This window comes from Microcaecilia unicolor, chromosome 2 (assembly GCF_901765095.1).
Source record: "Microcaecilia unicolor chromosome 2, aMicUni1.1, whole genome shotgun sequence".
Lineage (NCBI taxonomy): Eukaryota > Metazoa > Chordata > Amphibia > Gymnophiona > Siphonopidae > Microcaecilia > Microcaecilia unicolor.
In genome coordinates this window covers 248,086,219-248,110,824 of record NC_044032.1, presented here as the reverse complement: position 1 = coordinate 248,110,824, position 24,606 = coordinate 248,086,219, and the positions used below count along the sequence as shown (strand labels likewise).

Here is a 24,606-nt window from a genome sequence, read left to right as displayed (position 1 = left end):
TAGTCAAATTCCTAAATTGAATGTAGCAGAGATGCTGTAGCAGGACCTGAAACAAGCAGTTCATGCACAAAAACCTACAAGTGTGCCTGAATTAAAGCAGTTCTGCAAAGATGAGTGGGCTAATATTCCTCAACAGTGATGTAAAAGACTGAAATCAAATTATAGGAAGTATTTAATTAAAATTACTGTTGCACAAGGAGGTGCAACCAGTTATTAAGCTTAGGGGACAGTTACTTTTTCTCATGGGTGATATAGGTATTGGAAAAATGTGTTCCTTAAATAAATGAAGCAATAATTTAAAAACGGTGTTATGTGTTTACTCAGGTTCCTTTTGTCTTATATTACATTTTGTTTAAAGAACAGAAACCATTCAGTGTGACATACCCGCAATAATAGATGGAATCAGGAGTGGGTGAATACTTTTTCACATTGCATTTATAAGTGTGAAATTGTAAGAAGCATGGATGAAGTGTGACTTGAACTGAACCAAAATCTATATGTGTATTCCCCATTTCAGAAAGCGAATGTACACTTATAGAACATAGAAACATGACGGCAGAAAGAGGCCATATGACCCATCCAGTCTGCCCATCCTCTGTAACCCCTAATTCTTCCTGTTCCTAAGGGATTCAACATGCTTATCCCATGCCTTTTTAAATTCTGGAACAGTCCTTGACTCCACAACCTCCACAGGGAAGCCATTCCACGCCTCCACCACCCTTTCTGTGAATTAGTACTTCCTTAGATTACTCCTAAGCCTATTCCCTCTTAACTTTGTCATATGCCCCCTCATTCCAGAGCTCTTCTTCATTTGAAAAAGGCTCTCTCCCCCCTCCAGTCGGTTCAAAACTCTGCAGCCCATCTCGTCTTCCGCCAGGGTCGCTTTACTCATACTACCCCTCTCCTCAAGACCCTTCACTGGCTCCCTATCCGTCTTCGCATCCTGTTCAAACTTCTTCTATTAACCTATAAATGTACTCACTCTGCTGTTCCCCAGTATCTCTCCACACTCGTCCTTCCCTACACCCCTTCCCGTGCACTCCGCTCCATGTATAAATCCTTCTTATCTGTTCCCTTCTCCACTACTGCCAACTCCAGACTTCGCGCCTTCTGTCTCGCTGCACCCTATGCCTGGAATAAACTTCCTGAGCCCCTACGTCTTGCCCCATCCTTGGCCACCTTTAAATCTAGACTGAAAGCCCACCTCTTTAACATTGCTTTTGACTCATAACCACTTGTAACCACTCGCCTCCACCTACCCTCCTCTCTTCCTTCCCGTTCACATTAATTGATTTGATTTGCTTTATTTATTTTTTTGTCTATTAGATTGTAAGCTCTTCGAGCAGGGACTGTCTTTCTTCTATGTTTGGGCAGCGCTGCGTATGCCTTGTAGCGCTATAGAAATGCTAAATAGTAGTAGTAGTAGTAGTAGTACATAAATGCCCTTGAGATATTTAAACGTCTCTATCATGTCTCCTCTCTCCCTCCTCTCTTCCAGTGTATACATGTTGAGGTTCATAAGCCTGTCCCTATAATTTTTACGTTCAAGACCGCTTACTAATTTTGTAGCTGCCCTCTGGACCGACTCCATTCCTTAGGTACGGTCTCCAGAACTGCACGCAGTACTCGAAATGGGGCCTCACTAGAGACTTATACAACTGCACTATCACCTCCTTTTTCCTGCTGGTCATGCCTCTCTTTATGTACCCTAGCATCCTTCTGGCTTTGACCATCGCTTTTTCTACCTGTTTGGAAGCTTTAAGGTCATCAGACACAGTTACCCCCAAGTCCCGCTCTTCCTTCGTACACTGAAGCACTTCACCCCCTATACTGTACTGATCCCTCAGATTCTTGCGACCCAAGTGCATGACCCTGCATTTTTTGGGATTAAACCTTAGTTGCCAAATATCGGTCCATTCCTCCAGCTTTGCTAGGTCCTTCCTCATGTCATTCACACCCTCCAGGGTGTCCACCCTGTTGCAGAGTTTAGTATCATCCGCAAAGAGACAGACCTTAAAAAGACAGCCCTTCCACAATATCGCTCACAAAGACTTTAAAAAGAGCCAGCCCTAGGACCAATGCCTGCGGTACTCCACTGACGACATCCTTTTCTTCAGAGCAAGCTCCATTTACCACTACCCTCTGTCTCCTACCATGTAACCAATTTTCAACCCAATCAGTTACTCTAGGTCCCATACCAAGGGCACTCAATTTATTTATCAGTTGCCTGTCCCAATATATCGGTGGTAGCTAGTGGTGGGGGTAGCAATGATCCCTGGCTGGTCTTGTCTGTGTTTGTGTATGCCAGGGTTTAAAGTGGTAATCTTGTGGTACCACTTCTAGGAGTAACCTGCCAAATAAGGGCTTCAATAATCTTGGGTTCCTGGACTTTCTTTGTCATCTCCTGTAAAACAAATCATATAGCCACAGAGGATTTGAGGTTTATAAACTAATAATGATGTGACAAAATAAACAGCTTTGTCTGGCAATATCCATAGTAGAAACAAAGCTGAAACAGTCACAAAAGTACAGATCATCTGCAAAAGCGATCAGCAAAAGAGGCTTCTTCTGGCTCCCAGAACCCAATGTGGATACTTGTTAGAGATCACTGTCTTTTCTCCTCTTTTGGTAGATACCTGATGATTCTTCTTCCTTCAAGTATAAAAGCATGGCTGCTTCCCTACATCATAGTGAGATCCTTTGTTAATCCTGTGGTTTCTCTTTTGAAATAAAGAAGAAATCCCCTCCATCTATGTCTGTGTATAGAATCTCTTCCACAGCAGAACATCACTTCCTGAAGCCTAGAGAAATTCCACTTCTGCTCAAGAGATTAGTGATCTTTCTGGGTTTTCATCACTCATTTGTTCGGCAAGAGATTAATGAGAAATTTCTACTGGAACAAGAATATGAAGAATATTCTATTTTTCATTTGTCTAGGATATCTGTATCAGATTCCTACTCAGAGGCCCTCATGGCAAATCTAAAGGACTTAAACCTTGAGTTCTGGACTTTTTGAAGAGAAATAGCACAAATGTTTCTGGGTTATTAGATCCATTCACCCTTAAAGACTTCCTAATGGAGAGCGTCTGAACTGTAACACACATCTCACATCATAGTGATGTTTGATAAGATAAATACTTCACTAGTAGAGATATGCATTCATTTTTAGATGATTAGTAAAGTATGATGAATGAAGGTATTTTCAGTTCATTTGCCTTTAAATGAACCAAATTAGGTGCAGGATACACAAGCCACTTTGGGAAGAGGAGAAGGAGTCACCTTGACATTTTTTGACAAGCTATGAAGCAAGTCTATCTCTGTCTCTCCACTTGGCTAATGATGTCATTATCAGTTGACTACTAAGGTGAAATCAAGCCACACACTCAGCACCATTTTGCATTTTACAGACAGGTGATTCTAAATTGCTTCCTGAAAAATGGAAATAATGGAAGAAACAGATAACGTAAGTCAATAGATTAGGGCCAGCAACAACACTAGTGAGGGATCAGAAAGGAGGGTCTCCAGTTCAAAGTAGCCTACCAGCCAAACTGAAGAGATATTTCTTTATGAGGAGAGTATGAATGTCTGCAGCTCCCAGTGAAAATATGAAATGGTAGTTGTCTGTTTCCATCTCCCTGTGGAGGCAAAAAAAAGGCACAGACACTACAGGGTGAGTAAGGAGGGGGCTGAGAGCAGGAGACCAGCATAAGGTTAAAAAAAATTGCTTACAGAGTACAGAAGCAGGCTCAACACAGAACAGTTTTGCAGAAAAAAAGAATCTGGTGAACCCTCATGTGAGAGATTTCTAGAATCAGATATGAAAAGCTTTCTAGTGTAGAAGGGTCTTGAAAATCTAGGAACTGATAATTCAGCCAAGATGACCAGCATTTAAAGTTACAGAACCTGCTTCAGATATCCAAGCTCTTCAATGATCTCCACAAGAATCCAACTAAAGGGCTAAAGTAAATGTGTTGGACAATGAATCTTGGTAGTAATGCACTGTGTCTACATACTCATGCACAGCGACTTACAAACTTAGATCGTTATCGGTTATATTTATTTATTTATTTGCTGCACTTGTATCCCACATTTTCCCACCTATTTGCAGGCTCAATGTGGCTTACAAAATGTTACAACAACATATACACATTATGTTCAAATAATTTTTATTGATAGATACATGTACAAACATGTGAATGCAATAACATTATCCATTATCGTGACATCAACGGTACAAATATTAAGCCATGAATATCACAGTGGACTACAAAATCCTGAGCAGTGTAGAACAAGTAGAAGTGAATCAATTTTTTACTGTTTCAAAAAGTACAAAGACTGGGCTTCACTCAATGAAGTTACATGGAAATACTTTTAAAACAAATAGGAGGATATATTGTTTCACTCACTGAGTTTAAAAAAGATTTGGTCAAGTTCCTGGAGGCAAAGTTCATAGTCTGCTATTGAGATCAGGGCCAGATTAATAGTATATTGGGCCCTAGGCAAACATATATTTGTGGACTCCCCTACCAGGGACCCCATCCCCTACCATTATTTTCACCTCTCCAAAAGTAGCAGAGAAAAGTGCAGAGCCTAGCCTGTGGGTATGGCAACAGTTCTAGTTTGTGAGTGAGCATATAAAGTATCACATACCATATGTAATAAGCTTATCTTGTTGGGCAGACTGGATGGTCTTTATGTTACTATCCTGTTTATTTTTGAAGGAGAAGGCCGGCCATCTTCCGACACAAATCGGGAGATGGCCAGCCTTCTACTAAAGCTGGCCAAATCAGTATAATCGAAAGCCGATTTTGGCCGGCCTCAACTGCTTTCCGTCGCGGGGCCGGCCAAAGTTAAAGGGGGTGTTTCGGCAGGGTACGGAAGGCGGGACGGGGCGTGGTTACGAGATGGCCGATAATGGAAAAAAAGAAGGCTGGCTCTGACAAGCACTTGGCCGGCTTCACTTGGTCCATTTATTTTTAGGACCAAGCCTCAAAAAAGTGCCCCAACTGACCAGATGACCACCGGAGGGAATCGTGAATCACCTGCCCTTACTCCTCCAGTGGTCACCAACCCCCTCCCACCCCCCCCACCCCCAAATTTTTAAAACCTTTTTCTGCCAGCCTCTATGCCAGCCTCAAATGTCATACCCAGCTCCATCACAGCAGTATGCAGGTCCCTGGAGCGGTTTTAGTGGGTGCTGCAGTGGACTTCAGGCAGGTGGACCCAGGCCCATCCCCCCCCACCTGTTACACTTGTGGTGGTAAATGTGAGCCCTCCAAAACCCACCCGAAACCCACTGTACCCACATGTAGGTGCCCCCCTTCACCCATAAGGGCTATGGTAGTGTTGTACAGTTGTGGGTAGTGGGTTTGTGGGGTTTTGGGGGGGCTCAGCACCCAAGGTAAGGAAGCTATGCACCTGGGAGCAATTTGTGAAGTCTACTGAAGTGCCCCCTAGGGTGCCCATTTGGTGTCCTGGCATGTGAGGGGGACCACTGCACTATAAATGCTGGCTCCTCCCATGACCAAATGCATTGGATTTAGCCGGGTTTGAGATGGCCGCCATTAGTTTCCATTATCGGCAAAAAACAATGGCAGCGATCTCTAACGCCGGCCATCTCTAATGCCGTCCCAAATGTTGAGATTTGGCTGGCCCCGACCGTATTATCGAAACGAAAGATGACCAGCCATCTTGTTTCAATAATACGGTCGGGTATGCCGCTTTCCAGGGCCGGCCTTAGAGATGGCCGCCCATATAGATGGCCAGCCCCGTTCAATTATGCCCCTCCATGTTACTATGACTGGGATGACTGTGGCCTTTGCAGAAGTGTATGACTGACTTGCAGCTCCTCTGGTCCCTCATTTCTCTACAACTTTAAACAGTAGTCAATGTCAGTGATGTGGCATCTTTAGAGACATCTAGGAAGAATCCTGTGACTTTTAGACAAGTCTGTGATGAGGCTGCTGTAGCTTCTAGAGAAGTCTTTAATGGCCTGTGAATTTTAGAGATTTTTATGGTGTTTGAAGAACTCTGTGACTGGAGGAATAATATTTAAAGAAGATTATGAATGAGACAGTGACTTTTAAAGATGTTTATAAGTTGAGGTGAGCTCCCATAAATGGTTAAAATATCACCACAGATCTCACACAACTCTTACAGCATCTAATGCAGAAAATTTGTTATAAACATTGATAATGCTCCTCATGGACTGAGGCACTGCATTTACTGACAATGAGTACACAGGGGAGTGCTTCAGGGGATAGGTGATAAAAAATAATCATTAGGGACTGTTCACCCTTATAGAGATATTGCATCCAGTTGGGCAACATGTTCTTATTCTGTGACTGATCTCAGGTGGTCAGACAATGGCCCTAGAGCCTCCTATAGTAGAAGACAGCCTTTCTGAGAAATCCTTTTACTCCTTAAATTCCTACAATCAGTGTCTTCCTGCTGGTCCAAGGACCATCACTCTGCCAGTATTTGTGTTCTTTCCTGAGTCTTGGACCTCGTCTGAAGATTAGAAATCTGGAAATATTCTCTGCTCAGAAGCACCAAGTTTCAGAATAACAGGTACAGGTCTTTTTTTTTTTTATATTGTATTCATACTTTAGGGGTACCAGACTGCTGGTGCCTCATTGTTCTATGATTAAGTTCTGTTTTTCATATTATTTTCATACTTTGAGTGAATGAGAGTGTAGACAGTCCAGGTTTCTTGGATCTTCTGGGGCACTTTAGAACTCTATGAAACCTCTACTCCCTCTACCTGGATTTCCTCCAAATTTTTCCAGTTCCAGGTGACAGTCCTTAGATTCTGAGCCCACTAAGGACAGAAAAAGTACCTATAAATAATATATGTGAACCACTTTGTGCCATAGAAAAATGGTAAATCACGTCCCTTTCCCTGGTACCATGGGGAAGCAAGATGTGGCAGCAGTGCCATTTTTCAGATCTTAGATAAAGCAAGTACAGCAGGAAAGGAGCCAAAAAGAGCTATATCTAAGGTCACCAGGATAGCTTGTCTCCTCAGTGTGTTCAACCCTTACAGCAGCATCTACTCCTAACCTCTTTCTAATGTATACTTGCTGCTTATGAATGATGTGGATTGGGAGAGGGCTGCTCCAAGAGCAGTGCCAGTGTAGATGGAAGAGCTGCTACAAGGACCTGGTGCTCACTTAAAACCAATACTCTGCTGCTGCCTCTGCAAGACTTCTGCTGGAGGTTGAGGCAGCCATTTTGAGACTGGAACTAGCATGGGCAGGAACAATCCTAGTCACTGGTTCAGCTTGAACTTGATATCCTCGATCCACAGATACATATATAGATAAAACTCATTAAAAATCCCCCTTATCTCTACATATACATGAACCTACAGTATGAGAGAATTTTATTACAGGGCTTCTAGGTTAATAGGGCAGAAGAGCACTTCGATTTAGCCAATTTTATGAAGACAGTATTCAACTTCATTAAATACTAGCATAAATACCTGAGAAATAGTACCTAAATTGTGGGCAAGTGAAAATGCTTGAACTTGCATGGTGTGTCACTAGTGAGTGCAAGTCACCCTTTCCATGGGGAAAAGTCCAAGAGGATATCAGAGCCAGATTACCCAAGTAGCATTAAGAGGCTGGAAGAGGCAGGTCCCCAAGCTAGATAAAACATCAGGTGTGGTGAGGAACCAAGAGAGACAAAAGAGAAAGCACTGAAAAGGAGTGTTTGGATTAGCTGCTAGAATCCAATAATCGTTAGTCCACATGTTCATTGCAAGCACTACTACTACTTATCTTTTCTATAGTGCTTCTAGATGTATGCAATGATGTACACATTATGGACCAAATTCTATATATGGTGCTTAAAAATCGGTGCAAAAAAATGCACTTAGGCGTATTCTATAAACTTTACCTAGAGTTAGGTGCAATTTATAGAATATATCTAACGCCCATCCCTGCGACTAAAATGTAGGTGAGTCCATTTACACCAATTAAACCTGGTGTAAATACCCATGCCCAGTGGTGTGCTGGTAAATGTTTGACAACAGGCTCTCTCCCTGGTCCACCACTGCGGCCCCCCTCGTCCACCTCTGCACCCCCCCCCCCCCAATTGCAGAGCTGGCTGTAGCCGGGGAGTGAGCCTGGGGGGGGGGGGGGGGCAATGCATTACTCCAGGAAAAAAATTAAAATGATCCCAGGTTCCAATCTAATTCATGTTTAAAGTGGGATAAAATGCCATAAATAAGTAAATAAATATAAACTTTTAATGTTGAGCACCTGATTCTCAAAGTGGACATATTCCAAACACTATAATGAAAATAAAATGATTTTTTTTCTACCTTTGTTGTCTGGTGACTTTGTTTTTCTAATCATGCTGGCCCAGTATCCGATTCTGCTGCTATCTGTCCTCTTAACTCAGTTTCCAGGGCTTCCTTTCCATTTATTTCTTTACTTTCTGCCTTTCTTCTTCATTTCTTGCCCTACATCTGTAAGTAAAAGCTGGGTCCTCTGCAGACTTGACTGTCCAGTGGATCCAGCTTCTGCCTGTTTTCTTCATCCATGTGCAGTTTTTCTTCTCTCATCCTTTTCCCTCATCTCATCTCCTTCCTCACTCTTCCCTCCCCTCCATCCATGTCCAGCATTTCTTCTCTCTCCCTTCCCTCTCCTCCATCTATGTCCAGCAACCCTCCTCTCTCCCCTGCCCTCCCCTCCATCCACCCGGGTTGGATTTGGCCGGGTTTGAGATCGCCTGCATTAGTTTCCATTATCGGTGAAAACCGATGCCGGCCATCTCTGACATTTGGCCGGCCCCAACCGTATTATCGAAACGAAAGATGGCTGGCCATCTTTTTTGATAATACGGTTCGGGACTGCTCTTTGTGGCGCAGGCCATATAGATGGCCGGCGCCTTTCGATTATGCCCCTCCATGTGTCCTGAGACACATCTTTACTCCTTTCCTTAAGAGACTAAATGGGATGAGAAGGGTCTCCACTAATGCTGTCCGATTCAGTCAAAACAAGTTTGATTCAGTATAATTCAATTCTTTTAACCAAATTAGTTTTTCGATTCAATTTGATATAATTTAACTAGATTGAAATAGTGAGGCCCACATGCTAATATTATAACACAAAGGGTAAAAAAACACACATACACAAAAAAACAGGCAGCAGGAATTGAATAAAGGCAAACTTTAATGTGAGCACGCCATACTGTGTTACATCATGTGAAAAGTGAAGTTTGGTCAAGTCCTACATCTTCCAGTTTTTATTAAGAAAAACCATTTTGCCCACTTTGGCTGGCTTCAGACAACTGCATCTTGCAGCTATAATTTGTCCAGCAGCAGAAAACTTCTTTCTGAGGGCACAGAGGTGGCTTGCGTAAACAGAAACTTCTATGCAAGCCGGTTCAATAGTGACAATTTCATTTGACTGCTGTCAGAAACAAAAAACATCACCACCATTTTCTAAAGGATCTGATTCGAATATCACTGTCACAGTCTGATTGTGATGGAAGTCTGGCTTTCTTAGCTGAAACATTTGTATATTCCACTGTTTCCCAGAAACTGCATTTCTGTCAAGGCTTATCCACATCCTGTGTTCCAAACTATGGAACAGCTGATAATGTCTGATTAATCTCCATGGCTGTACTGCTTCTGACTGGTACATCAGTGGTTTGCATTTTTATGATCTCTTGAGCTGCAACTGCAATGACATCTGGTACTTCACCGTAGGTTGACTTGAATCTCGGATCTAGGAAGCTGCTTAATCTATATAAATTATCAAATAATATATCTTGAAATCTGTGGAGTAAACTTTTCTTCAGCTCTTCTTTCAAGCGAGCTATTACTTTCAGGTTTGCTGATTCTGTATCTTCATCATTGATATCAACTTCCTGTCCTGCATCTCCTGAATCTTCCCCATATGTTGTATCGATTGAATTAATCAGATGTTCAACCAGCGGATAAACAACAGACACAGTAACATACTGAGGGGCATAATCGAAAGGGGCTGCCCATCTCTAAGGGCGCCCATCTCTGGGAACGGCTACGAGAAGGGGCGGTCCCAACCGTATTAATGTCAGAGATGGTCGGCATCGGTTTTCAGCGATAATGGAAACCGAAGGCGGCCATCTCAAAAACAAACAACTCCAAGGCACTTGGTCGTGGGAGGGGCCAGGATTCGTAGTGCACTGGTCTCCCTGACATGCCAGGATACCAACCGGGCACCCTAGGAGGCAATTTTAAAAATTACAAAAAAACATTAAAATACCTCCCAGGTGCATAGCTCCCTTATCATGGGGGCTGAGCCCCCCAAATCCCCACTACCCACGACTCTACACCATTACCATAGCCCTTATGGGTGAAGGGGGGCACCTACATGTGGGTACAGTGAGTTTGGGGGGGGGGGTTTGGAGGGCTCACATTTATCACCACAAGTGTAACAGGTAGGGGGGATGGGCCTGGGTCTACCTGCCTGAAGTGCACTGCACCCACTAAAAACTGCTCCAGGGACCTGCATACTGCTGTCATGGATCTGGGTATGACATTTGAGGCTGGCTTAAAGGCTGTGAAAAAAGTTTTTTAAGTACTTTTATTTTTGGTGGGAGAAGGTTAGTGACCACTGGGGGAGTCAGGGGAGGCCATCCCTGATTCCCTCCGGTGGTCATCTGGGCAGTTCGGACACCTTTTTGGGACTTGGACTTGAAAAAAAAGGGTCCAAAAGAGCGACCTAAATTCTCACTACGGGCGCCCTTCTTTTTTCCATTATGGCCTGAAGCCGCCCATCTGTTAACCACTCCTATGTCCGTCCCTGTCCCGCCTTCTCTACTGTGCCAACACGCCCCCATGAACTTTGTTCGTCTCCGCGACGGAGTGCAGTTGAATGCGCCCAAAATCGGCTTTCGATTATACCAATTTGGGCGCCCTTCTCCTTTCGAAAATAAGCTGGACTGTCTCCAGATGCAATTGTTGTGGCTTCCTCAAAAGCCTGCAAAACATCAACAAGTTTTTGGGCAAGATCATAATCACGTTTGGCAGGTGCACCTTTCTTTGTGATTTTATTGCTGCTTCTCAAAGCTAAACCAATGGCTTGTTTCAGTTCAACTGCACTTCGCAACATAATGCAATTACTATTCCAACGTGTCTTCACATCACCAATCAGTTTCTTCACAGGCATTCCCAGCATTTCTTGAGCAGTTTTCAAGCTTTCTGTAAGTATAGTACTGCTGACGATATCATGGAATTTATTGATGACATCAGAGATTGCTGGATAAGACTGCAGCTCATCTTCCACACATAACTGCAGAGTGTGTCCAAAGCAGCAACGGTGAGCTTTCTGAATAAGTTTCCCTACTGCTTTTTTCATTGATGCAGCATTATCGGTAACAATTGCAAAAACTTTGCCTTCTAACTGCCGTTTCTTCACTACACTTTCCACGGCATCTGCTATATTGCTTGGACTGCGTATTCAGCACAATATTCATTGCATGAAAGTCATCATCTATGCCATGTGCAGTAATTGTGATATAAGCCGATCTGTGGTAATGCTTGCATATCTCAGACTTCGAAGCTGATTCAAAATGTAGATGGACAAATCATCATATTTAGCTTCAATCATTCTACCTAAAGTTTGACGTGATAGCATGGTATAACACCCGTTGAGAGACTGAGGCCAAAAAGCTTTCATCTGTAACAACACTAAATGGTTGCATATGTTTAACAATAAAATACATGAGGGCAGTGTCAATTTTTTTCTTACCTGCTGGTGGAAGTGGCTTGTGGAAAAAGCGTGAAACCCGGGCTTGAGAAGAGGCTGCTGAAACTTTAGGCTTTGTGGCCACAAAACTGTCAGACTTAACAGATTTCTTAGAAGTGTCTTCAGCTTGCAGATCAACAACTTTTGCTTTACAATGTCTTTCAATATGCTGCCAAAGATTACTGGTGCCACCACTATGTTTAACTTTACCTTCGCAAAGCGTACATTTCACAAATTCTCCACTCTGTTTGGTTTCATCATCCAACTGTGCAAATACAGACCATATTACTGACCTCTGACAAACAGGGCATGCTGACCTTACTTTATTCTCTTTCTCCATCAAATCCATTGTGTTCAAGATTTGCAGTTTAATTTGCATGGAGGCCAGGGGCATCCTGCATGAAGAAGATGGAACCGCAATCTTCCCTGCAGCAGAGTGTGTCTTTTAGGCTTGTGTAACGGTCAGAGAGCCACTGGGTCTTAGATGAGGCGCCGCGGGGGAAGGTGCAAATGTGGCAGCATGGAGGCCGGGGGCATCCTGCGTGAAGAAGATGGAACCGCAATCTTCCCTGCAGCAGAGTGTGTCTTTTAGGCTTGTGTAACGGTCAGAGAGCCACTGGGTCTTAGATGAGGCGCCGCGGGGGAAGGTGCAAATGTGGCAGCATGGAGGCCGGGGGCATCCTGCGTGAAGAAGACGAAACTGCAATCTTTCCTCCAGCAGCGTGTGTCTTTTAGGCTTGGGGAACGGTCGGAGAGTCACCAGGTCTTAGGAGGGACGCCACGGGGAAAGGTGGGAATGTGGCGGCATGGAGGAGGCGGGACACACATCCTGCATGAAGACGGAAGATGCTGAGGAAGGCAGGAAGGTGGCTGATAGCAGAGGAAGCAGCTAATAGTGAGCTTTTTAAAAAATCAAATTTTAAAGAAAGAAATCGATTCGAATTGATTCAACGAAAATGAATCGAAGAATCAATTTGAATCGCGAATTGGACAGCACTAGTCTCCACATCTTCTCACTATAGCAAGACAGCAACCTCTTTGGATCTGTCACTTGCCCCAGTCCCAGAATCCTTGCCTTACAATTGCCACAGTTGGCTAACCAGTTGCGTTCAGACTGCTTGATTCATTTGCTTTCAGAAGCCAGCTACAAGCATTGGCAGAAATGGGGCTCTCCCTTGTCAGGTTTGGTCAGTAGCGGAAGAAATTCCAAAGACAGATTTTGGCGGCAAAGTCAGAGTTTAAATCTTTTTCGAGTATACTAGTGCCACTAGCAACACCCCTTCAGAAGGTCCAACTCCTTCCCTGCTTCAAGTTTCTTTATTACTTGATATACCGCCCACCAAGTCTGAGCAGTTTACACATATAAATATACATATAATCAATAGGAGTATTGAAAGGAATTCCATTTGGATAGGAAAGTAGAAAAGAAAAAGGTAGGATTATAAAAGATGTAGTACAGTTCCATCCAAGGCATCCTGCTACACTTGCAGCTCATCACTCCATTGAGCAGGGAAGAGAGTGATTAATTGAGAAAGCCACCCCCCAAAAAATGTTTTAAAATCAGCTTTAAATGTGGGTAAAGACTCTTATAGCCTTATATACCAGGGGAGGGTATTCCAAAGACTGAAGCCTACTACACTAAGGATTTTTTTTTCCTGGTACATTCAAGTTTGATCTGTCTGAAGGTTGTTTTGTTGAGTAAGTTCTGATGGTTCAATTGGAGACCTCACTGAGGGGAGTAGGGTTGTAGTAGTTCAAACTGGAAGAGAGGAAGGTTAGCATGTAGGATCTTATAAATCAAGAGTACACTTTTATATGATATTCGATGTGCAAGCGGTGACTATTGTGCCTCTCAGAAAAAAAAAGGGGGGGTGATATGGTCATATTTCTTTGCACCCTTAATGAGGTTAATAGCAACATTCTGAATAGACTGAAGGTGATGGATATCAGAGGTCCTAAGACCTTGGTATAGGGTGTTACAATAGTCAAGGCTGCTAATTACTAATTCATGAACAAGCATTTCCTGCACTCCTGGATGAAACAGAAGCCTCACAGATCTAATTTCTTGTCACCTAAAGATATCATTTGAGCTTGAAAGCTGAATTGGTTATCTGGGACACCCAATATCTTTAATGTGGAGACCAGGGCTATAACTAAACCCTGGAGGAGCAGGTTCCCTTCCAGAAACTACCAGAAACTGCCCAAATCCTCTGGCAGGATCTGGTGCCAGAAGGTCTGAGCACCTCATGCACTAGAACAGGTGTAGGAAGCACACAGGAAAAACAGCAGGTCAAATTTACAGCCTAGAGACCCTAGGCCTGCCTAAGAATATAAGTACAGCCATACTGGGTTAGACCAATGATCCATCTAGCCCAGTATCCTGCTTCTAACTGTGGCCAATCCGGGTCACACAAGTACCTGACAGAAACCCAATTAGTAGCAACATTGCATGCTACCAATCCCGTGGCAAGCAGTGATTAAGAAAAAAAAAAAGCACAAAGCCACCAACAACTCACTCTTATTGGCTGACAAAAAAGAAGGCTGCCAGCTGCCAGCTACCAGCTAGACACAGACTGATATACTATTAGGAACAGCAAAGGGAAAAATACATACAGCTATACAATGTATACTTTTCCCTTGCTATATCACTTACTTTGTACCTGGGACAAAAGACAGTTAAATGACTTGCCCAGAGTCATAAGGAGCAGCAGTGAGAATTGAACCCAGTTCCTCTAGTTCCCAGTCTACTCTTCCACTCTGCATTAGCAACAGACATAGTGGAAGTTAATAGTGAATCCCTTCTGGAAGTACTGTACGGCTCAGCCCCAGGGGCGTAGCCACGGGTGGGCCTGGGTGGGCTGGGGCCCACCCACTTTGGCCTCAGGCCCACCCAGCAACAGTGCACACTGCAGGCCTTCTTTCCCTCGGGCCCTCCCTCCCCTTCGGGCAGTGCCGCAGTCTACCTGTACAGGAAAGCTGCACAGCACCGGGTCGTCCTGCCGCTACGCTGCAGCCCTCCTCTCCGTTGTCATCATCTTTCTGGCACAGAGTTGTTACTCGTTCTTCTGCTGCTTATCTGCAGCAGATCCGCACGCTGCCAGGGCTGTATGCTGCTGCGACTGCTTCCTCTGCGCTGGCCCCGCCTTCCACCTCTTCAAGAAGGTGGGGCCAGCGCAGAGGAAGCAGTCACAGCAGCATACAGCCCTGGCAGCATGCGGATCCGCTGCAGATAAGCAGCAGAAGAACGAGTAACAACTCTGTGCCAGAAAGATGATGACAACGGAGCGAAGTGCAGCAGCGTAGCGGCAGGATGACCCGGTGCCATGAAGCTGTTCTGTACAGGTAGTCTGTGGCGCTGCCCGAAGGGGAGGGAGAGCCCGAGGGAAAGAAGGCCTGCAGCCAGCATGTCAGTGAGTGGTGGCTGGGGAAAGGGAGGGAAAAAATCTACAGCATGCTGGCGGGTGGTAAGTTTGTTTTGTGTGTGTGTGTGTGCTGGTGGTTGGGGGGGGGGGGTCAGGGAGAGACAGGAGCACTGTTGGGATGAGGGAGTGAGACAGGTAGTGGGAGGGATGGAGAGATGCTGCAAGGGAAAAGAGAGGGAGAATGGTTGGATATGGGTGGGATGGGGAGAGGGAGGGAAAGGGCATGAGAGAAAAAAATGTGTTGGACATGAAAGTGGAAGGGAGGGAGAGATGAGAGGGGAAATGTTGAACATGGCATTGAGGTGAGGGAAAGGAAGGATGGAGAGATGGTGGGGGGGGGGGGGGGGGCGAGAGATGTTAAACCAGGGGCTCAAGGCAGGGAGAGGGAGAAAAGTTGGACATGAAGAAGGTGGAGGAGAGGAAAGGAGAGATGCACAAGCGTGGGAGGGGAGAAAGAGGGAAGATGGATCCAGGGAGAGAAGATAGACAATGGATGGTAGGGAAGAGAAAGGGAAAATTCTGGACAATGGGGGAGGGGAGAGAGTTGGGACAGGAAGATGCCGGTGGTGAGAGGTAAAAGGTATAGGGAAATAGGCTATGAGGGTGAAGAGGGTAGAAAGAGGGAACAGATGCTTGGCTGGTGGGGGTGGGGGGGGAGAGAGAAAATTTTGTGCCCACCCACATTGTGCTCAGGCCCACCCAAAATTGGATGTCTGGCTACGCCACTGCTCAGCCCAAGGACAAACTCCAAAGTTTAAAGGTGTAAGGAGCCTGTCTCCCACAGGGCACAAGCAGTTGCAGGGCACATAGGTGGGCCCCAGGTTGCACACATTTGCGCAATTTGATGTTGTCAGCTCAGAAGAAAACACCCCTCCCTGGCCTGTCTTCCCTACTCAGTTTTTGTTAAAACGTACTAGAGAATGTGGTGTTTTTCTAGTGTTTATCCAATAAACATCAATTGTTTTGTTTTTTAAGTTTTTTTTTTTTTTGCATTGGGAAGTTTTATTGGTGTTCATTGGTTAAAACTTAAAGTGAGAAGCCCTAAGTATACCATAGACTTTTGGCAACCAATTCCCAGAATCAGTATAACTCTACTGTCCATTGCAAGACCAATCCCAAACCAGCGTATCAGAACATCACATTACAACATGTGTATATACCATACCCATGGAAACTGAATGGGCATCCTCTCATTTGCTGCATGGGAATAGCAAGTGTTGCTTTGTGAAAGAAGCCCTAAATTTTTCTTAAAGAGAAATCAGACAAAGAATTAAAACAAGGTTGCAAACTTTTCCATACCTTTAGTGCTTGAATAGAAAGAAGTGTATTAGATATTTTAAATCTTTTCACTCCCTTAGGTGTAGGGGAGAGAAAGGGAGAACTACAACATGACCTTCTTAATCTCCAGGTGACATAACAGATAAGACGGACATTCACCATTTAAAATTCTATACAGCACAAGGGAAAATTTAAATAAAATCTTTGCTTCTATAGGCAGAAAATGAAGTTCAATGTAACAGAAAGAGATTTTATCATTCTTCCGCAAAGAATAAATTAATCTTACAACAGTGTTCTGAATTGTCTAGTTTACAAATAATTTGTTTAAAAGTACCCAAATAAATAAGATTACAATAATACAATTTGGATAGAAGCAACGACTGCACCAGTAACCTAAACTGTTCTAATTAAAAACATTTTCTCATATTCCTTAATTTTCTCAAAAGGTAAAAAAAACAAACAAACTTTTAGTCAATGCATCAATATGATATTCAAGGGAGAGAGTCTGATGTAAGAATCAACCAGAATCTCAATTTCAGATGATAATGAATACCTAGTCCGATCTATCATTACATGATCTATTAAGGGATCAATATTACTATTAAGTACTATAACTGTCCAGTTGGTGGCCAGCATACATACAGTGGTGGAAATAAGTATTTGATCCCTTGCTGATTTTGTAAGTTTGCCCACTGACAAAGACATGAGCAGCCCATAATTGAAGGGTAGGTTATTGGTAACAGTGAGAGATAGCACATCACAAATTAAATCCGGAAAATCACATTGTGGAAAGTATATGAATTTATTTGCATTCTGCAGAGGGAAATAAGTATTTAATCCCTCTGGCAAACAAGACCTAATACTTGGTGGCAAAACCCTTGTTGGCAAGCACAGCGGTCAGACGTCTTCTGTAGTTGATGATGAGGTTTGCACACATGTCAGGAGGAATTTTGGTCCACTCCTCTTTGCAGATCATCTCTAAATCATTAAGAGTTCTGGGCTGTCGCTTGGCAACTCGCAGCTTCAGCTCCCTCCATAAGTTTTCAATGGGATTAAGGTCTGGTGACTGGCTAGGCCACTCCATGACCCTAATGTGCTTCTTCCTGAGCCACTCCTTTGTTGCCTTGGCTGTATGTTTTGGGTCATTGTCGTGCTGGAAGACCCAGCCACGACCCATTTTTAAGGCCCTGGCGGAGGGAAGGAGGTTGTCACTCAGAATTGTACGGTACATGGCCCCATCCATTCTCCCATTGATGCGGTGAAGTAGTCCTGTGCCCTTAGCAGAGAAACACCCCCAAAACATAACATTTTCACCTCCATGCTTGACAGTGGGGACGGTGTTCTTTGGGTCATAGGCAGCATTTCTCTTCCTCCAAACACGGTGAGTTGAGTTCATGCCAAAGAGCTCAATTTTTGTCTCATCTGACCACAGCACCTTCTCCCAATCACTCTCGGCATCATCCAGGTGTTCACTGGCAAACTTCAGACGGGCCGTCACATGTGCCTTCCGGAGCAGGGGGACCTTGCGGGCACTGCAGGATTGCAATCCGTTATGTCGTAATGTGTTACCAATGGTTTTCGTGGTGACAGTGGTCCCAGCTGCCTTGAGATCATTGACAAGTTCCCCCCTTGTAGTTGTAGGCTGATTTCTAACCTTCCTCATGATCAAGGATACCCCACGAGGTGAGATTTTGCGTGGAGCCCCAGATCTTTGTCGATTGACAGTCATTTTGTACTTCTTCCATTTTCTTACTATGGCACCAACAGTTGTCTCCTTCTCGCCCAGCGTCTTACTGATGGTTTTGTAGCCCATTCCAGCCTTGTGCAGGTGTATGATCTTGTCCCTGACATCCTTAGACAGCTCCTTGCTCTTGGCCATTTTGTAGAGGTTAGAGTCTGACTGATTCACTGAGTCTGTGGACAGGTGTCTTTCATACAGGTGACCATTGCCGACAGCTGTCTGTCATGCAGGTAACGAGTTGATTTGGAGCATCTACCTGGTCTGTAGGGGCCAGATCTCTTACTGGTTGGTGGGGGATCAAATACTTATTTCCCTCTGCAGAATGCAAATAAATTCATATACTTTCCACAATGTGATTTTCCGGATTTAATTTGTGATGTGCTATCTCTCACTGTTACCAATAACCTACCCTTCAATTATGGGCTGCTCATGTCTTTGTCAGTGGGCAAACTTACAAAATCAGCAAGGGATCAAATACTTATTTCCACCACTGTATAGATCCAGGGGATTTCCCCCATTTAGGGAAGACAGATATCTAAAAATAGGTGACCAGTTCATGATACTCTGAATATGTCCTCCAGGATGATTAGGAAGAGATCATCTCAGAAGGTCCATAACCATAGTTTGAAGAGATTAATTTTAGTGCTTCTCCATTATATAGCATATTATTTAATGATGGAAGTCTCAAGTTTTATGTGAGCTACCAATCAATTATTAAGAGTTTCATTTGTTTAGGTTAATACCAAATGAAAGTGTTCACTTTTACTGCTGGTGAATGAACCTAGTTCTTAAAGGCCTGTGTAACCATAGCCTGTTGACATTTATATAAATTAGTTATATACTTATAATGCATGGAGCAAATGCAAACTTAAACATTTAGGGATCAATATTCAGCCGGCAGTGGTGAGTGTTTTGCTGACTGGTGCAGTGTTATTCCCAGACTAGCCGTTAAACACGTTAAAACGGGTGAGATTTCCAGCTACCCTCCTCGCCGCCGCTCCCACCCCCTCTGCTGCTGCCTGTAGCGCTTCCACATGGAGGTGAGAGGCGTTGTCAGGTCAGTGCAGGGGGCCCAATACGGAGGGGGGCGGGAGCGGCGGCGGGGGTGTAGGTGGAGGGTGGAGGTTGGTGCGCACAATGTTCATTTCCAGGCTCCAGCGGCAGCACCAGCGTCCGACAGTCCGACTCCGTCTCCCTCTCTGTTCCGCCCTCTGATGTCGTCACGTCTTGACGCGAGGGTGGGACAGAGAGGGAAGTCTCTACTGCACATTTGCAGGTGAGTCGGTCACTTGCCATTTATATGTTTGATATTCAATATCAGGCCATGTCTGGGCTTCAGCACTGAATATCCAGTTTATGCAGACCTGGCTAATGCATAGCTGGTTAAGTCAATATTCAGAACTTAAGCGGCTATGAGTTACTGCATAAAGGGGTCCTTTTACTGAGCTGTGGTAAAAAGAGCCCTGTGCTAGTGGTGGGGGCTGTTTTTGCCACACGCTGCAGCCCTTTTTACTACAGCGGGTAAAATAGCCTGAAAATATCTGTGGCCACGTGGTAAGATTGCTCTTACCACGTGACCATGTGAGGGGGGAGCACTTACCACCACCCATTGAATGGTAAGGACTCTCACGCTAACCTGGTGGTAACCGGGTAGCAGGCAGTGCTGCCCAGTTACTGCTGGGTTAGTGCCTTGGTGAAAAATATGGGCCTAATTTCCTTAGAGTGGAAAATGGCGCATGCTGGGGCTGGAATTACCGCTGGTGCTTACCACCGCTTTGTAAAATGGCCCCAAAGATAGGATTGTGTTTTATGTGGCAAGCTAAGGGCTGAATATCGGCACTTAACTGGCCAACTGCAGACACTGTCCCTAGAATGCCCCCCAAATAGCCAGTTTTCATGTAGGCGCTAACCGCTAATGTTCAATGGTGATAACTGGTTATGTGCCACTGAAAATAATCGGATAGGCCCGATCAAGCGATTTAACTGGTCAGTGGCCATTTCTGGCTGGTAAAATCATTTTGACTATCGGCCAGTTACTGTCATAATATATCCCAGTTTTATGCCAAGTATTTCAGTCCATCGTTCTTTTATATCCTTCTTTTAATAACATATTCCTGTTGTATTTGTCTGTTCTTTATATGCAGCTACTCCAAACCAACTACATGGATTTGTGGGACCACAATGGGACTGTGGTAACTGAATTTCTTCTCCAGAGCCTCTCTGACCTGCATGAGTTGCAGATCTTCTTGTTTTTTGTGTTCTTAACCATCTACTTGACCACTATTCTGGGCAATGTATCCATCATGGTCATTGTAGTGCTGAATTCCCAACTTCACAAACCCATGTACTTCTTTCTCAGCAACCTCTCCTTTATTGACATCTGCTATTCATCTGTCACTGTGCCTAAGATGGTCATCAACCTATTTGCAGTGGAGAAGGGAATTTCTTATCATGGATGCATCACTCAACTGTTTTTTTTCCATTTCTTCGGGAGCACTGAAGCTTTCTTGTTAGCTGGGATGAGTTATGACAGATATATAGCCATCTGTAATCCACTGCGTTACACTATCATCATGAGCCATCACTTCTGTATTCAGCTAGTGGTTACCCTATTTCTCCTTGGTTTTCTACATTCCCTGCTCCATGCAGTGATGATGTTGAATGTCAGTTTCTGTGGGCCCAATCAGATCAAGCACGTCTTCTGTGAAATCTCCCCTATGCTGAAACTCTCCTGTAGTGATACCTTCATCAATGAGCTTCTTCTTTTCTGTGTCACAGGCTCCATTGTCATAGGCTGTGTGTTTCTCATCTTCATCTCTTACTATCTCATTGTGTCCACCATAGTGAAAAAACATTCAGTGCAGGACAGGCACAAGGCTTTCTCCACTTGTGCCTCCCACCTCACTGTGGTGTTGCTGTTCTATGGCTCTGCTGGAATAATGTACATGTGGCCCAGTTCATGGCGTTCCATTGAGCAAGACCGGGTGATCATAATTCTCTACACTGCTGTGACACCCATGTTGAATCCCTTGATCTATACCTTGAGAAACAAGCAGGTGAAGACAGCACTGCGGCAAACCATCTGTGGCAAATTACTCATTGCTGTGGAATAACCATAGTTATTATGAAATCCTGCTGGACACACATAGAAAAAGGTTAAGCTCAAAGGAGTTTCAGCCTTTCTTATTATTTCAGCAACTGAGTCCTAAACCAGAATATTACTACAACTAGGTATTAGGTAAAAACAGAATTGTGCTCTATGAAATATGTCAAATGCCTTTTTTTACAGATGCGCCTCATACATGGAGCTCTTATATAGAGCTCTAAGTGAAGAAGCACCTCAATATTTAAAGTTATTCTTAAAATATATAGACCTTCTTGCTCTGTGAGATCACAAACCACTCAGGTTTTGTCAAAAATTCCTTTAGTTAAACAAATTTATCTATCTAAACCCCCAAACCATTGTTTTTCTATTGCTGGTTCAATTGAATCGAACAAACTATTACTGACACTTAAAGTGATGGCCAATGTTTCATTTTTAAAACTGCTAAAGCGAGGATCACCTGTGATGCATTGAAGGAGATAGACCTAGTTTAGAACTGCTCTGGGGTCCCTGCGCCCTTTTCCTCTTATTTACAGCATTTCAACTTACTTTCCCAGAGCAATTTTGACTCCTGTGCAGTGCTAAAGTTTTATGGACAGATATCTTGTTTCCCATGACAAAACTATGCCTGGTAAGGGTGTTAAAAAAGAAGCTGAAAAACCATGCAGTGGAGAAACACAAAGATGGTGGAGCCAGGGCTTTCTGTGGCCATGGTTTATTCGGAACAACAGCTAATTCAGCTCACAATGGCAGTGGAGAAAGCTATCGATCACCACTTAGAAAAACTTAGCAGTCTGATGTCTAAAATGGAGTCCATGCTTGAGGATCTTACCGCACAGACCAGTGCTTTAGAATGGAGGGTCTCAGTTACCGAGGATTCGGACTCACAGCATGACCCCATGCTTAAAGATTTGAAACATCAGTTGCAGCTCCATGAAGCAAAGCTAGAAGATCTCAAAAATTGTTTCTGAAGAGGGAACCTTCAATTTGTTGGTCTCTCTGAACAACTACCATATCAAAATTTGGCATTAGAGCACTGGTTGACCAAAGAATTTGCTCTTTTGGACAGCATGGGCCCCTTTAGAGAGGGCTTACTGAGTGGTATTCATAAAAATTCATAACTATGACCATAAAATTGAAATTTTGCATGGTTACAGGAAAAAAAAAAGAAGAAAAAAAGACACCCTGAGATATGATGATATGATATGCCAGTAAAACTTTTCAGGACTATACTGTAGCTGTGCAGGAGAAACGGAAGTGCTTCACACCTGTTTGCTTGCCATACTCAAGGTGAACATGAGTGGGAACTGGCTAACTTATGATATGGTGTCAACTGCTCAGGAATATCTCTACTCACTGCAAACCAGAGTTTGGGAGCTACTGACTCTTGTGTTCTTTCCTAGATGATATGTACAGAAGACACAAACAAGCTAGAGTTCCATTGTTTTTTTTTCTTTTGTTTTTTTTGATGAGTAAAGTTTGTTTACTGTGTGTTGACCCTGTCTTTGTATACTAGAGCTATCTGATGCACAGGGCTTTATATCGCCTAGGTTACTGAGAATTATTCTGCATAAAGTGCAGGGATCCTAAGCATCTAAGTGATCTCTCCTTACTGGGATACCTTTTGCACATGGCAGTGATGTTTGGTTAAATGAGGAGGTGGGAGGTGTTGGGGTGGGGAGGGGAGAACTTTGACTTGAAGGACATAGGAGAAAATACTCGGGATTGGGAATTCCATTGAGGTTAAAGGGTTTGGATTTGGGGAAAGAATGGGTGCTGGGTGTAGGGAGGATACTTTGTGCTTTCTGGTCATTATTCACGCTGATGAGTGTTACTCATTTTCTGCTATGGGATAGTGTCTCAAGTATTCTGCAACTCCTGTGTTGGCTTTTGGGATCTGGAGTGAGGCTGGGCACCTCGGATTACTCTTCTCACATTTCCTTTTCATTGCAATTTTTCCTTTCTCTCTCTCATGGTCTTCATGACATGTGCCTGTCACCTAATAACTTGGAATGTGGGAGGTATTACCTCACCAATTAAGCACTCTAAAATATTGAGTGCTTTGAAGCGCCAATGTGCGGGCATAATTTGTTTTGCAAGAGATGTGTTAACAGATGATAAGCATAGGAAAGTGCAGCGACAATGGGTAGGGGAGGTATTTTTTGCTTCCTCTGGGGGAAGACATGGAGGCATTGCAGTCTTGTTTTGTAAAACGTTAGCTTATAGGGCTGCTTTGATTTTTCATGACCCTGCAGGCAGATACTTACTTTTAAAAGTCTGGGTAAAGGGGAAAGAATTTTATTTGTTAGTAGTTTATGGCCCCACTCCCTATGAAGCTAACTTTTATCTTGCCCTTCTAACAAAATTGCTACCATATCGTAAAAGCGGACTTGTGGTAGCAGCAATATGAATTTAGTCATGGACCTATTACTGGATCGTTCTGGGGGGGGGGGGGGGGGGGGGCCCTCATGTTTCTGGTGCTGGGCATGTGGGACATTGAGTGCTTTATAACATTGCTTTAGCACTTAATATTGTTGATCCTTGGCGTTTGCTCCACTCAACTGAGAGAGATTTTATGCACAAGTCTTGAGCTCATAGCACGCATGTTCAACTGGATTATATCTTGGTCTCAGCTGCTATGTTTTCTTCTATATGGTCAGCGGTAGTAGGTCTAGGCAAGATCTCTGATCACTCTCTAGTTTGGGTGGATATTGGGGTCTCCTCAGTATCTAGTTCCAGTAATGGGTGGCATTTTTCCACTATTTAATTGATAAATGGACAGCTTTTGTGGCTAATAATGCACAACACAAATCTCAGCCCTTGTTATTCTGGAGCACTGCCAAGGTAATGCTTCAGGGAGATACCATTGCCTTTGTTGGTCACAGAAGGTTATAGCTTCTAGCATAGTTCAACTGGAGAAACAGATGCAGCGGGTGGAACGCCAATATGTACACTCCCCTACAGCCCCCCAAAAGAAGCTTTTGGAATCTTTACAGACATCCCTAAATACGTTGACACATGAACACACTGCTCGCAGCCTTCTTTGTAGAAAATACAAATTTTACAGATACGGTAATAAAACAGGGAGATTGTTAGCTCATGTGGTTAAGGCCTTGGGGGGGGGGGGGGGTCTCTCGAGAGATATCAACATTAAAAGATTTGAAGGGGGTTTATACCACTTGCACGGATCAGATTGCGCAAACACTACTTGCTCATTTTCAGTCCTTATATGTGGATCCCCCATCATCTACCACATTACTCTACTGGCATCTTTCCTTGTTATGAAAACAAGGCTTTGATTAAATTAATTCCTAAACCAGG

The 24,606-nt window shown here is 43.8% G+C and overlaps 1 protein-coding gene across 1 annotated transcript; it reads left to right on the top strand.

The window, feature by feature from the left end:
• Nucleotides 1–20,344: 20,344 nt before the first annotated feature.
• Nucleotides 20,345–21,295, top strand: LOC115461955 (olfactory receptor 12D3-like). Its single transcript, XM_030192006.1, has one exon. It carries the CDS (start codon nucleotides 20,345–20,347, stop codon nucleotides 21,293–21,295), a length of 951 nt encoding a protein of 316 aa, XP_030047866.1.
• The last annotated feature ends 3,311 nt before the right edge of the window (nucleotides 21,296–24,606 follow it).

What these genes read in the sequence shown, in the direction of transcription:
- LOC115461955 (XM_030192006.1), top strand. Translation starts at nt 20,345, where the DNA reads ATGGATTTGTGGGACCACAATGGGACTGTGGTAACTGAATTTCTTCTC.